This window comes from Sabethes cyaneus, chromosome 1 (genome assembly GCF_943734655.1).
Source record: "Sabethes cyaneus chromosome 1, idSabCyanKW18_F2, whole genome shotgun sequence".
Lineage (NCBI taxonomy): Eukaryota > Metazoa > Arthropoda > Insecta > Diptera > Culicidae > Sabethes > Sabethes cyaneus.
In genome coordinates, this window is record NC_071353.1 from 53,116,483 (window position 1) to 53,131,857 (window position 15,375).

Below are 15,375 nucleotides of genomic sequence, written 5' to 3' on the forward strand. Positions count from 1 at the left end.
TCGATCCTCCGTCTTGCAAAAAGTCACTTCTAATTTTGGACAAAATTTTGCATCTACGGTGAGCAAAACGAGATTTTTTCAGGAAAACGCCTCCCCATCGGACTAATTTACCACCAGATTTTTGCCAGACACTTTTAATCGTGTTCGCCAGATTTTCGGGAAAACCTGTTGGCAACCTTGGATGTGGTGCAGCATGTTAACAGCTTGCCGAGGCTTTCAGAAGCACTTTCTTTCCTCGCAAAGATACCCACAAAGCAACCTGGAGATCACCTGACCAACGAACCTTGAACCAAACCGACCATATTCTTCATTGATAGCCGGTTTTTCTCGAACATCACCAACGTACGTTCCCTAAGGAGTGCCGACATCGTCTCGGATTATAACCTATTAACAGTGCATGTGCGCTTAAAACTATCGACTATGCACACTTCGCGGCAAATCCGTTCTCCTCCGTTGAACATTCGGCAATTAGATTACCCGCGAATTGTCGAGAACTACGTGCGTACTGGATGAAACTCTACTTTCCTCTGTGGAGCTAAGTGCTTCGATCTTCGAAGACGGATGGAGTAGAATACGCTCGGCCGTCAATGAGTCAGCAAACGCGGTACTAGGTAAGGTAACCTCCAGAGCATGAAATGACTGGTTTGACAGGGAATGCCAACAAGCGATGGAGAGGACAAAAAGGGTTTGAAAAAACTATTTAAGGATTACCACGAGGGAGAATTTGGTCAACTATCGACGAGCGCGGAATGAGTTGACCACGATCCTGATGAGGAAAATGCGCCAGAAGGAGGACAGAGATCGTGAAGAGCTAGAACAACTATGCCGGGCTAATGACATGCGTAAGTTCTATGAGAAGGTGTACCAATCTCGTAAGGGACACACACATCAAAGCCCGATATGTGAGAGAATCCTGGTCACAAACGAGCGCGAGGTGGTCAACCAGCTGTCGTCGATGTGCAATCGGTCACAACGGCGATATAACAGAAGGAGACGGAACGGCAGTTAACCTAAAAAAGCGTATAAACGATAACAGCGTGCCGGATTCCGATCTCAAAAAGATCCGAGAAGAAATCGGCCAGCTGAAGAATATTAGAGCCGCCGGAAAGGACCGACTCCTGGCAGAACTCTACAAAAATGGCAAAGAAACTCTAGTAACAGCACTTCGCTGGATAATTTCAAGGATTTGAGATGATGATAAACTACCAGTGGAGTGGGTGGAAAGTGTGGTTTGTTTGTCCCATCTATGAAAAAGGGTAATCGGCTAGATTGCTTTGTGATTACCGCGGTATTAACGCCGCCTACAAGGTGCTCTATCAGATTTTGTTACGTCGTCTATCTCCAATAGCAAGATAATTCGTAGGGACCCCTACTACGGATCAAATTATCATTCTCCGACAAATCCTCCAGTAATATCGGGAGTTAGATTTCAGGTCAGCATACGATACTGTCGAACGCTAATAGATATGGTTCTTATATTTGGAATATCTGATCACTGACGAAAATAATACGAGTAAAGAGATTCAACGACGCATTTAAGTCGACTCTACCTTTCCCTCCGCATGATGCATCTATCAAGGAGCAGGTATTACCGATTATTTTTGACGGAGTACAAACATATACCGGAGAGTGGACGCATGAACCACGAGCTGCAAACACTACTTGGAAAGATTCGCATCGTAAACCTATCGAAAACTGGGAGACTACGGTGGCCCGTGCTGCGAACCCCGCCAGCACTAAGAATAGAGGGGCCCAACGTGCTAGATGTCTCGACCTGAAAATCGACTTGCGTGTGTCGAGACGTTCAACGAATTGGCGACGAGCAGCCCAGGACCGAGTACAGCATAGAGAAATTCTTGATACGGCAAGCGAAACACCCCGTTTCTATGCTGCTAGAATACTCCGCTCACTCTCAGTTAGACGGAGTACGTTAGAGGTGGCTAGAATTATTACTATAATGCTTTAAACACGTATGGTGCAAGCTTACGTATGGTGCAAGCTTACGTATGGTGCAAGCATACGTCGTTTTTCGATAAAAATCCTTCCGAATTATATTACGCATCCCACTATGTACGAGGAGTCACCGGAATATAATTCAATACTATCTGGTTGGCAAAACTATTAAATCGAAAAATGTTACTGTAAATAACTGCATCGATAGGTCACCAGATAGCCGGACGAGTGCGTAGTTATCACAAATTACTACAAAGTCTTAATTAGGTAGTACTAAGTAATCAGTGCAATGTAGTCGATTGCTAAGTTTTGCAGCAACTTGAAGAGTTCGTTTACCTAGATTGTGATATTATAAGAAATAAACCATTTTCTGAAATTTCGCTATTTACTTCAGAATATTCTAACTATAATCAATAAATTATTTTACACTTTTCTTTTCCTAAAATTCTATAGGATTGCCCTCCTTTTCCACCACCAAGATCCCCGCGATCACTACATAGCCAATCTAGTTATATCCCGCATTGAAATACACCGTTTGTTTTTCCTCTTGCTCCTGGGCGTGCTGTTTTGCCAGGTACATGACGGCTGCAGCCAATGCGGCATGATTGACGAAACTGGTGAAGAAGGTGGCAAATTTCAACGCTGGAAGCATCATCGGCAGCACGCTAGCCAGTAGCATCGACGGCAGCAGCACCACCGGTACGCCAAGCCGGACCAAGTGTTTAACGAGCTTTTTATTTCCGCGCTTGTCACGGTCCTTGTTACGATCCTTGTCACGACCGCGACCTTCTTCGGCGAAGTCAAACTGCTTTTTAATCGAGAATTCCAGAACGTCTCCCTGGCTGGGGCTAATCTGCAGCCGAAATCCTGGCATAAACGTGAGATCGACCTGCCGTTCGTTGAACAGTAGTGCAAGTCCGCGATTGATTCGACGATCCACTTCGGTTGAGTTCAGTCGCAAAAGTCGATCCTCAAACAATTTGTTGTCCGATCGGGTGTAAGATGGAAGCAGTATCTGTTGAATATCATGAGTAAGATTTCCACTCGTTTCGAAATTATAATCCCTCGATTCCATGTTCTGTAGCACATACAATTTACTGCAATCCATGAGGGACACCTTTGTCATACAATCTAGTACTCGGAGCGGAAGGGATTTGTCATAAGATAGTTCGGAATGTATTGGTGCTTCTTCGATAATAATTGTAGTAGGAGGCAAGGTAGTCGACTCAATGTCGATTTCGTTCATCGTGGTTGATTCCAGTTGCTTTTTAAAACTCTGGTGGTGTTCATCATGACCTCGTTCTTGACCGTGAGGATAGTGGGAAAACAGAAAGCGACTATTCGAACCACTAATTTTGCTGTGATATGTTTTTCGCTGCTCGCTCCAGGATTGCTCAACCAGCAGCAGCAAGAGCAGTAGCAGCCGGCTTTGCGCCATTTTTTCACTCTTTCACTCCTGTGGCCAGTAATACAAAACGATCGCGACCGTAATGCAACAACGCAACGCCGACGCTTGTGTCACCAAATCTTACTCCAGGTGAACCCGCACTGCTCACTCACGGTCGGATCGTTGGGAAGCTCTTGCTTTCAGCGACGCTAAATTAACACTGACTGGAACAGCAAGATGCAACCATCAGTTGCTGCAGCTTGCAATTCCGGTCTCACCAGGGAATGCGCCCGTCCAGAGCTCGTGTGTTTAGGACGGTTGAGCCGGTTGCTGCCATCCGGACGGTTGTTCTACTAAAGAGGGAAAAAGTGGGAAATCGAGTGGTTTGTTTTTTTTTTCTATTTTACTGCGAATAGATTGATATGTTTTCTCCATTTCCCGATGTACATTTCGCGGTCTACCGGAGGCACAGTGATAATTGATAAAAAGGAAAGTTGCAACTGGATCAATCGACAACTGAAAATTCAATTATGTTTTGATGGCTAGCGTGGGAAATTATTGTGGCTAAAAGGACTGCTGAAGATTTTTTTCTTTTAAACAAGTCTATTTATCTATTTATTGGTATAACTTTACATCTTAATGAAATCATTTCAGACGTATACAATATGTCAAAAAATCACCCGTACAACAGTTGCTTTAACACAAAGTGACAGACAAAACAAATGCAGTCGAACGTCGGTGCCCCAGGGAAGTGACCCGTTTCGAACATAAAAAAATTCACCATACAAAAACTAAAATTCTAAAAATAGCTCAATGTGAGCCAAAGTAAATACTTAGGCTTATTTTTCCGGACAATTTACCATACTGTGTTATTGTACTTCGCTGAGCGTTCCTGGAGTCCCCCGAACATATCCAGATATTACCTACGTAACGCTACATAGCAGATTTGGATTCCATTGATCTAGTTTTTGCATGTATTGCGAAGGCGTCGCACGATGAGATTTTGATCATGTTCGAATCTGGCCACTTGCCTGGGAGTTTCCGAGAGTCTTTTAAACATATCCAGATATGACCAACGTTACTTTACCTGGCTTCCATTGACCTAACTTTTAAATTCCGGTTTAATTAGAGACAATTTCGCACGATGAATTTTTGTTCATGTCCGATACTGGCCCCCGTCTGCAACTTAACTTAAAAAACGAGAGTTATGAACTTTCGAAATAAGCGATATCCGAGAAAATCGGACAATTTCGCTTGGAATTTTCTGGTAAAATTTGAGAACTCGAATTTTTTAATATTGTCTTCATTAATAATTCTACATAGGCTGAGCCAATATGCGAAATTTCTTGAAATTCTTGCTCAATACAATTATATGAAATAAAACGTTTTAAACTTAGTTTCTATACCTAAGAAAAAACAATAAAGTTAAGCCCACTTTTACGGTTGAAATCGCAGAAATTGGAATGGGACTATTCAAAATAAGGGATAAGTGATACTTCTATGATTTTGCAATAAATTTCGTTCGTGCGTGGTGAATAGTAATCGTTCAGACAATAATCGATTCGATCAAATGATAAACTCGCTTCAATTCCAATCGCAAAAAAAAACTGCTCGAATTTTCGATGCGCTGACGCTAGCTACATAATTAAAGGCGCATTACCCTCAACGCTGTCCCTCAAGACACCATAGATGGATTTCGCACCAACTCGTCTATGGGGCTGACAGGGCTGACAGCACCCTCCCAGTTCAATGAAACTTTGTGTGTTTAAAAAAAATCATATATTATAAATAAGCAACTTTGCAGACTAAGTTTATCCAAAATCGATTGGTCCAGACTAACGTTTAGAAAGGGCTCAATTTTTTCTCTTGTTTTAAATTATAACGCTAAAATTATAACGTTTGCAATAAAAAATGGACTTTTTTCGGATGGTGATAAAAAAAACTAAGACAGCTAATTAAGTGTGATAAATTTTGCATGGAAGGTTATTAAATTAGTTAGCTTGCAAAAAAATTCTACGCCCTTGCGAGTGGCCTTCCGGCAGTTAACCGGAACATTCGCCATGGCGGACGAAACCATGCGTGTAGGCATGTTTTTGAGTTTTTTCTTCGGTTTATTCCTCAGTTTTCGCGACAAAATTGTTGGAGTAGATCTTACGCTTCAGGTTTGTCCAGAAATTCTTGAAGGGACGCAGCTGGGAGACGCTGGGCGGGTTCGCCGACTTGGGTACCAGCCGCTCCATCTCCTCCAACGATCGCTTCGAGTAGTGGGCCGACGCCAGATCCGGCCAGAACATCACGTCTTCGCCCTTATGGTATTTCTAGATGAACGATGCGATGAACTTCCGGCAGGCACTTCGTATGTACTATAAAATTCCCCATTCACGGCCAGTCCGGAGCGAAAGAAGAGTGACACCCCCTTCTCGCTAATTGTCAGCCACCACAGCACCTTCTTGAAAAATTTGGTGTGTGGCATGAACTTCTCCTCGGAGCACACTTCCTTCGTGGGGAAAGTAAAATGCGAATTGTCCTGTCAGTCGTTGCCATCCAGGGTCCAGAGATAGGTCTTGTCGTCCATCACCACCGCCACGTCGCGATTCGCCGTGAAAATCGTCTTGACCATCTTGTTCAACCGCGCCTGCAGCTCCGAGTGAAAGGGACTGCCGCTTCCTAAAATGTATGTTCGTGTTCGCCAGATACTTTTTCACTGTTTGGCCGGTTGCACCGACCTCCCGGTCAAGCGAACGCAGTGATGTAGCCACTTTTTTCTCGGTCTTCCTCTTCAGCATCCTTTGGAGCTTCTTATCGCTCAGGGTCGTCGGCCGTTCGGAATCAGGCTTTCTTTCAATGCTCTGATTGTTGTCCAATAGTGCCAAGATGTTGTAGTTGCCGTAACGGGCGTATCCGGCGTCCACAAAGTGCCGCACGATATCCGTTTTCGACGCGGCGGGGTACCGTTCTTTGAACGCGCACACTTCTGAGTAGCTTAACTGTTTTCGTCATTACGGTTAGAATTCGACTGATAGAGCTGTAGAATTTTTTTGCAAGTAAACTAATATAATAACCTTCCATGCGAAATTTATCTTACTCAAATAGCTGCCTTATAGCGTTTTCGTTTTTTAACCTGGAGTTACCCAGCAAACCACAAATCGTATATCAATATATGAAAATAATCTTAAATGTCGTTAAACTTGTTAAATCGCGCCCTAGTTTATATTCAATCGTACAAAATAATGACGACTGAATTACATACGATTTTCATCACAGAATTGTATAGGGTTATGGAACTAATCATGTTGAGTCGGATATCATCGTATACAAATAGTTATGAATGTGAATTCTTTACGAATAATCTGCAGCACGTATATCGCCTCCAAAATAGTACGCATATGCTGGTTTCGTGCATCTAGTGCGATTTTTCAAGATATCGGTACATATTTCTCATTTTTCACTTTGATATACGTACGAAAATGTTAGCTGGGTAGTTCCAACAGGACCACTGAATAAACAAACATTTTTGGGAGAATAAACAAACGTTTTCAGGTTGTCAGTATATTCTTTGTAGCGGGATTGAAACTGTGAAAATACCCAGTGCGAACCTATCGTCTGAAAAGTGCAACCCAGAGCGAAACTAGATTCAACCTGAGTGAAAAAACGAACGTTTTGACCGTCGTTCGATTGGAACTAGAGCGAATCTAGGTTGGACCTAAGCAGAAATAAAAACGGTATTAGTTTTTTCTATGTATGTAATGGTCACAAAAAAAAATTCTCACGAAAATCATTCTGAATCTATACTGAAAATAAGGTAACTTTATTTTCAGTGTAAAATATCAACGCGAAACCAAAGTTTGTTGCTTTGAAGTACATTTTTGTTTAATAAATAACATTTCGTAACTCGTAACTTCTGTAATTTAGGTTTATTTTTTACCATGTTAACCCTCTAACGGTCAAGGATATAGGTCGGTAGGCGGCCTTCGCTTTTAGAGCCTCAGACCCTCAGAGTCAACCAAACTCGTAAGGGGTACATACCTACACCTGACATGTGTAGGGACGAGGGAGGGGATCTAGTCACAAACGAGCATGAGGCGGTTGACAAATGGAAGCAGTTTTTCGATGAGTACCTCAATGGCGATATAGCAGAAGGAGACTCAACGGAAGTTAACCTAGGAATGCCTACAAACGACAACAGTGTGCCGGCTTCCGATCTCGATGAAATCTGTCAGCTGAAAGATAATAGAGCCGTCGGAAAGGACCGACTCCCAGCAGAACTCTACTAAAATGGCCAAGAACTGCTAGCAACGGCACTTAATTGGATAATTTCAAGGATTCGGGAGGTGGAGAAACTACCAGATGAGTGGATGGAAGATGTATGTTCTGGCCACACTGGTGAGGCCCTCGCGCAACGAACTTAAGTTGACAAGAGAAAATAAACAAAGTTGTGTCAGTGAGACTTGGAAGAAAATAAACAACGGATAGAAGATTGATTGAAAAGTGAAAGTCATCTTAGATAGTCGGAGTGTATAGAATTTATAGTTGAAGATACAGTGGACCCCCGTTCGTTTGAACGATTCCTCATGCAAACTAACGGGGTTAGTTTTTAATCTGAACAACTGGCAACTCTACATATGCTGGAACTTGTGTGATCTGGTCGCCCTACTCTTTGTTATTGTTTTGGTGGTTTGATTCAGTTGGAAGTTGGAAGCAGCGAATATTTCATTCTCCGATCGGATTTCTATCATAATCGTTGGGAAAACGCAATATGAAACAGATTAAACACGCTAGATCAGGACAAACAAATCGCGTTTATGCGCATTGTCTGCATAAGCAAATGATGTCATGTTGAGAATGACATTTGAACCATTTTTAATTTGCACGTTGCGCAAACCAACGGGGTGCAAATTAAAAAGTGTTCAGATTAAAAGCGGTCAAACGAACGGGGGTCCACGGTAGTTGAAGTTTATAGAGTATAAAAGGCCGATAGTTGGAAAGAGTTCTCGAAAGTGAGTTGAAAGATAGCACGAAGAAATAGCTGTTGTAGTGTCAAAAAAGTGTTTTGCGGGAAGAAAAATAGTTTGAGTACGAGTAGAGATACGAGTGTTCATACGGAAAAGCTAAAACGGAAAGGCAAAAACACAAACTACAAATATCGGAGCTGGTGGTTCAATTTACGGCACGATAGATAGCAAAAGAAGTTCGCATAAATCAAGGCAGATAGAAAACAATAATTTTTGATCGACGCTAAAAAGGCTCGAATTGCAAAGATCGTTTTTTATTCTGTGGCGTCACAACAATGTAGTTTGTCCCATCTACAAAAAGGGCGACCGGCTAGATTACTGTAACTACCGCGGCATCACGTTGGTCAATGCCGCTTACAAGGTGCTCTCCCAGATTTTGTTGCATCATCTATAGCTATGCCTAACCCAAGCAACCAAAAGTTTGAATATTACTTGACACGCGAACTCGAAAATTCATAATTAGTTCAGATTCAGTTCCGTGGAACTTTCTTGCTGATTAGTAGTGTATATCAAGTATACGTGGAACTTAATGCTTTAAGAAGTGCTGCGAGTACTTCATAGATACTTCAAAGCTATTAGGATGCTACATGAAGTTCTGAAGTAACTTTAGTTCCTAACAAGTTCTGCGTGCTGCTTTTTTGTTTATGTTTCTGGTGATCAAACCAGCAGAACCTGAAACTATTAGAGATTAATTATTTTTATTTCACTTGAATAAATTTAATCCTCGCACATTTCTAATTACAAATATAAATTAGAATGTAATGCTCTTCATTATTGTGTTGTGTTGTGTAGCATATGCTGTCGGTATCTCACTACTATAGTTAATTGCCTGGTTCCAAACTTTATGTTCTATAATTAACTCGAGCTGCATAAAGCTGCTGCAAGTTCTGAAACGAACTTTTACTTAACAACTCATTGGCAAAATTCACATCGCTTGTATACGACAAAGGTGACGCAGTGGATCGGTATAGGTTAACAACGCGGAACACCCGGGTTCAAACCCAACAGCAGGCAAATGCAACGAATATAGAAGTTAGGTAGAAGTATAAAAATAGAACATAGAAGTGCTGCTAAATTTGTTTTTTCTTAGTTTTTGATAGTTTATTTCGAAGCTGCTTAGCGTTCTATGCAGTGAACCCAAGACAGCTTGAAAGTTCGGTTAATTACTTAAAAGTGACGCTGCTTAGCAAGTTATAGATTGATATACATAAAGCTGTTTAACCCTTGTTAGACACCATTATTCGAACTCTTGGTTACTTGGGAATATACTATCCCCATCAGCAAAAGAATTCGTAGGGCAGAATACGGCGGGCTTTATGGGGGCCCGTGCTACTACGGATCAAATATTTACTCTACTACAAATCCTCCAGAAATGTCGAGAGTACAACGTGCCCACGCATCATGTTTTCGGGGATTTCAGAGCAGCATACGACACAGTTGTACACAAACAGCTATGGCAGATAATGCACGAGTACGGTTTTCCGGACAAACTGATGCGGCTGATCAAAGCTACCCTGGAGCGAGTGATGTGCTACGAGCGCGTTTCGGGAACACTCTCGAGTGCTTTAGAATCGCGCAGAGGGTTGCGGCAAAGGAATGGACTGTTCTATATGTTATTTAATATCGCTATTGAAGGTAAGATCCGGCTCTCTTTCAACGTCGCTGGTAAATGGCTGGATAACGCGTACCATCAGTGCTACGCGTACCACAAAATAAGCCCCGCAGTGGTCTTCTGCTTCTTACCTAGTAACTCCTATCTCTACCTCCTCCTGTTACCTGCCAGACTACGAGCAGCGGAGTTCGGGTAAACAACAACGGTAGAAACTAAGGAAGTGTACCGACAGGGAGGAAGCCCCTATGATTTCGCTGAGTGTTGGCCTTACCAGCAGTGACTACCTGGCGCCAGGTTAGGGGCGGCTCATGACGATAATCCCACTACACAGATCGTCTTTTTCTTACCAAGTACGTGGCTAGATTCCAGGTTAGGGGCAACGTACAACAGCGACTAACCGGGGGCAGGCGGGTGCGCTTCCTTATGAAACGCTGTGTCTCCCCCCTTCAGTTATACCCTAGACAGTAGACCTATCTGCGAGACTAGGCATCGCAACCCTAGTGAGGCGGCATACTTTTAAAAAATTCATACTGCGAACAATTTAAGAAATGAACCACAACGGAATAAACGGTATGGATCTAAGCCAATGAAAACGGACAACGATTATTGAAAGTTTGGTACTTGGAATATCTACTCTTGAACTCTACTTGAACCGGCAACGCGGGAATCCTAATAAGTAAGCTGCAGGAGATGAAGATCAAGTTTGCAGCCATCCTGGAAGTGCGATGGACGAAGGCGGAAGAATGCGAATTATGAGCAGTAGATCCTATTACGGGCACGACATTCAAGTATCATATCCACTACAATGGCGACAAATAAAACAGCGTATGGAGTCGGTTTCATATTACATGGAAAACAAATGAAGCGTGTCACTGGGTCATGGCCCATTAATGACCGTCTAATGCGGGTTGAGGATTAAGGGCAAATTCTTTAACTACGGCATATATATGAAGAGTACCGAGACGACGAAGCCTTCGGAAATACAACCTATGTCTGTGATATTAACATACAGCATTTAGCTACTATGACATGTTCCTAAAAATCCTTTATTATCTAGTTAAACTACATTAACCATCCGTGTGTGCGTTTTATGTGGTGCGGATTTTTACAATAGACAAAAACAGCACAGTCGCCAAATAAATACAACTTCATTTGAGCTATGGTTACCTTCTAGTTTGCTGATCATTCTACTTAATCCTACTAGAAGCTACTCGGAAAAGTGCAAAAAAAAACGTTCGCAAAGAACCAAAAACAGAAAATGAACTGTTCAATCTAGCAGAGCAAAATATTCCGAACAACCGGCTCCCATGAGATTTGACCTTTCCTAAACGTCACAAAACACGTCCCATCCAATTAATCCATCTTATTACTAACGGTGGCATCCATCCTGTCTTCCTCATCCATATCCGCATCGTCCCAACCCCACACAACATTTTCACTTTCATGATCCAGATTGTTGATGTAGTCTACCATTTGTTCCCGTAACCGCTCCTCGCTGTACGGGTGCGTTCCGTCGCCAGTTCGCAACACCCGTTTCTTAATCAATTCATCCGATACCGACTTCAGATCGTACGCCCAACCGAGCCAAGCGAAAAAGTCAATCACGGCCGTTGTGAAATTGGTACTGTATTTACCCATCTCCGATGTCTTGTAGTCCCAGGGGAACACATGATGATAATTATGCCAACCCTCACCAACGGCCGCAATTGCCACAAAGGTGTTGTTCGTTGGGGAGATTTTTCTAGAAACAGTTATGAAAGTTTATACAATCATCTAAAATACACTCTCCAGTATCGTTATGCTTACCTATCGTATGGCTTGGTTCCCCAAATGTGCGCTGCGCTGTTCACCAACCAAGTTCCATTCAAAGATAGCACATAGCGGAAGATAGCAACCACATACCATGAGTTAGACAGAGTCTCACCCAAAAAGTAATACGCCATGAAAGTCGGAATTACAAAACAAAGCAGTGGCATCAATATAACATAGTATCTGTTGAAATACAAATGTTGAAGTTCGCTACAATTAATCAAGAACGGTTTTTCGCAACTCACTTCTTCTGGAACATTACAATTGGGTCCTGCTCTAGGTCGCTCATGTCGACGGCCTTTCCTCTGTTCTTAACGTCGGGATGTTTCTTCACCATCAGCCAGCCGATGTGCGAGAAGAAAAAGCCTCGTTGTGCGTTATGCGGATCCGCATCCGTATCGGTGAACTTGTGATGCACCCGATGGTCCCGCGTCCACTCGTAGATACTGTTCTGGAAGGCTAGCGTCTGCGACAGCATCAGTATCAGCCGCAGGGGCCACTTAGCTTTGTAGGCACGGTGCGACCACAGCCGGTGAGCGCCAGCCGTGATGCCGAATGCGCCAAACATTCCGAGAGCGAGGGCTATTCAGACGAAAAAAAACAAAAATTTTCGTTAGTTTTTCGATGCTCAAAGATACCATGTTATCGGGATCATAAAGTCGTAAACGTTTCACTCTGCGCTGAATCGATTATCAAGTAGAGTGTTTATGTGAGATCGTAAAATCTAAATTATTATTCTAATGAATCTGGCAGATCGTAAATGCTGAAGATGGCAGTTGTTTATTAACAAAAATCAGCGAGAAGATCTGATCTTGAAACACGGAAGCGGGGCTTCCAGCGCGCAGATTGGAACGCCTGGCGGTAGATACCGCAAAAACGTATCACATTCCTAAAGAGCAATCTTAGAAATTAGACAAGATATAGATAAGGCTAAATTTTTTGAAATTTTTTACATTGTAAACTACCGTATATTGAAAACTAGCTTTGATATATGCAGAAATTCCATAATATGAAAAGCAAAGCAAAATTTTGAGCTTAAACGTTTGTTCTAAGACTTGATTCTTCTTTATCGACACTCGGCTTCGAAGCCGGCTGTTAGAGTACATGACAATTACGGGGCTAGTGCAACGATCCTACTGACTCCATCTAGCAGCACCGCCGTGCCAAGAAATATCATATGAAAATAGATCAAAATTTGAAAATGTTCCGATTTTGCACAAGTACTTGTGAAGTTACTCCTTTTTGAAAAATTTTAGACCCGTTTTTTAAACTGGCGTTTAGAGTGCCCCCTCTAGGTAATTCCAAAAATTGCAATTTTTGTCATTGGATCTTTTCTTAAAACATTATAACCAATGAACCGATTTTGATGATTTTGATATTGATAAAAGACTGCATTGGATCTCAAAATTTCCTATATAAAAACTCTGCTCCGAATTTCTGGTAATAAATAGCAGAAGTTATTTGTTAGATCAATATGTCAGAATTCAACCGAGACGCAGTCAAGACAATTGAATGAATCGCCCAAGCCGCACGGCATATATCCTGCCATCATTCCGTTCCTATAGTCGGATTCGTAATAGGGGTCTCTCACCCTGTAACTCCAGGCAAGTACGCGTGAATATTCCAGATCTCCCTGCCCCTGAAATGTTTTTACCCGTAGACCGAGGACCCCTGCTAATTTGAACGATTCTTCATGCAAACTAATGGGGTTAGATTGTAATTTGAACAACTGGCAACTCAAACTCAATATACTCAAACATGTATGAAATGGTCGTACTGCTCTTTGCTATTGTTGCGATGATTTGAATTAGTTGGCAGTTGCAAGCAGCAAATATTTCATTCTCCAATCAGATTTCTACCAGAATCGTCGAAAAACGGAACGTGATATATATCAAACATGCTATAACAGTACAAACAAATTGTGTTGTCTTTATTGTATTGTCATTCATTGTTGCACTGTCTTCATAAGCAAATGATGTCATGCAGATAATGACATTATGACATTACCATGACAAGATTTGCAAATCGTGCAAACCAGCGGGGTTCAAATTAAAAAGTATTCAGCTTAAAAACGGTCAAACCAATGGGGGTCTATGGTATTTGAACGCGAAAAATGCTTTTTTGCCAAATCGAAAAAAGGAAGTGTTGCCACAAGTATGGGGATTCATCAAGGGGCATAAGACTTTGGGAAATTCATCGTGGGGCGGATTGAACGCTTATGTCAATTTTCCCAATCGCTGATGAACGATTGCAATTTGTCTAATTTTCTTGGTCACTTGGAATGTAACAATCCATATACAGTATGACACATATACATTCGAACAAAAATCATTGTATGCTTACGGCATATACAATTAATACAATCAAACTAAGACCATAATGACACACGACTTAAGTCTTACCTGACGTAGTTTCATTTTTATATTGTGTCTCGTTCGGTGTGCACAGTATAATCAATACATATAGAATGCCAGTGTCGCTGCAGTGCGCGTGGTACACATCACACATGTTCAGATGATGTGTTCACATTATATGCATATGTGCGTGTGCCTGAGATGAAGTAATTTGCGGTTTCGTCACTAACCAGAATGACATTAGCTGAGGATCGGTTATGTAGGAGTGAGAGGGGAGCGAAGAGTGGAGGAGAGGATCCGGGAGTTTGATATTTGATGTTTTTGATATTATTCCTACTGCAAACAGCCTCAGCGAGGGCCTCAGCTAATGTCAAAAAATCCTTATATGTGTGCGTGGTGGAATACTTCATTCATCAAAAGGGGAATCTCATTGTTAAACTTTGACAACCAGTTTAAAATTTCAAATATGGCTGCCAAGTAATGTGATTGGAAACTTCGCTGTCTTCAAATTTCTGAAAAAATGCAAAAGGACGCAGTTGTGAGATTCAATTCATCCAGACGAAAAGAAAAAGAGCGTTTAAAAACATTTCACTGGCATGAAAACACAGCGATGAGCGCTTTGACGACAGCACCAACCAGCGCACAGATAAAGAACAGATAAATAACAATGAGCAACTTTGACAATGAAGTTCCCGATTCACAGACTTGATACAGATTGTTAGCATCATGTTTACCACAATGAGTCCTGTAGAAAAACAGCGACACTAGCATTCTATATATATTGATTCTACTGTGTGAGTGTGTGCACGTACCATGTTTGAGTTACGGCCGTTGATTATAAATAAATTCCAAAACGGCGCAACATGCAGAACTATTTTTCGTGACCTCAAATATATCGGCATAAAAAGAGGTTTTGTATACTATACAGTAAAAAGATTTGTCGAGACAGGATCTGTTGAAAACCATAAAAAACGGATAAAAACGAAGCGTTAGACCTGCGGAGGTCAAAAAGGTTATTCGAGAGTGAATTCATCGCATTTACGACCGGTTCGCACGAAAAATGGCAGTTGAGCTGAATATCAAAATAAAATCTCTGCGTCGAATATTGAAAATGGAATGCTTTCAAAAAACGTAAAATCCATGGATTAACGGAAACAACAAAACAAAAACGGCAGGAAAGATGCAAACTGCTGCTCCGTCGGCACGGAGATTCCGAATTGATCTTTTCTGATGAGAAGTTGTTTGTTT

General features: G+C 41.9%; 2 protein-coding genes across 2 annotated transcripts in view; both read right to left on the bottom strand.

Moving 5' to 3' along the window:
- Positions 1 to 2,458: 2,458 nt before the first annotated feature.
- LOC128732655 (uncharacterized) lies at positions 2,459 to 3,391 on the bottom strand. Its single transcript, XM_053825947.1, has one exon. It carries the CDS (start codon positions 3,389 to 3,391, stop codon positions 2,459 to 2,461), a length of 933 nt encoding a protein of 310 aa, XP_053681922.1.
- A 7,754-nt stretch (positions 3,392 to 11,145) lies between these two features.
- Positions 11,146 to 15,375, bottom strand: part of LOC128732548 (acyl-CoA Delta-9 desaturase) — a 41,020-nt gene continuing 36,790 nt past the window's right edge. The window contains exons 3-5 of the mRNA XM_053825821.1: positions 12,019 to 12,355; positions 11,771 to 11,956; positions 11,146 to 11,705 (exon numbers count right to left, since the gene is read on the bottom strand). Coding sequence (XP_053681796.1) covers positions 11,318 to 11,705; positions 11,771 to 11,956; positions 12,019 to 12,355 — 911 coding nt within the window. The 3' untranslated portion in view covers positions 11,146 to 11,317. The remainder of the gene's footprint in view (positions 11,706 to 11,770; positions 11,957 to 12,018; positions 12,356 to 15,375) is intronic.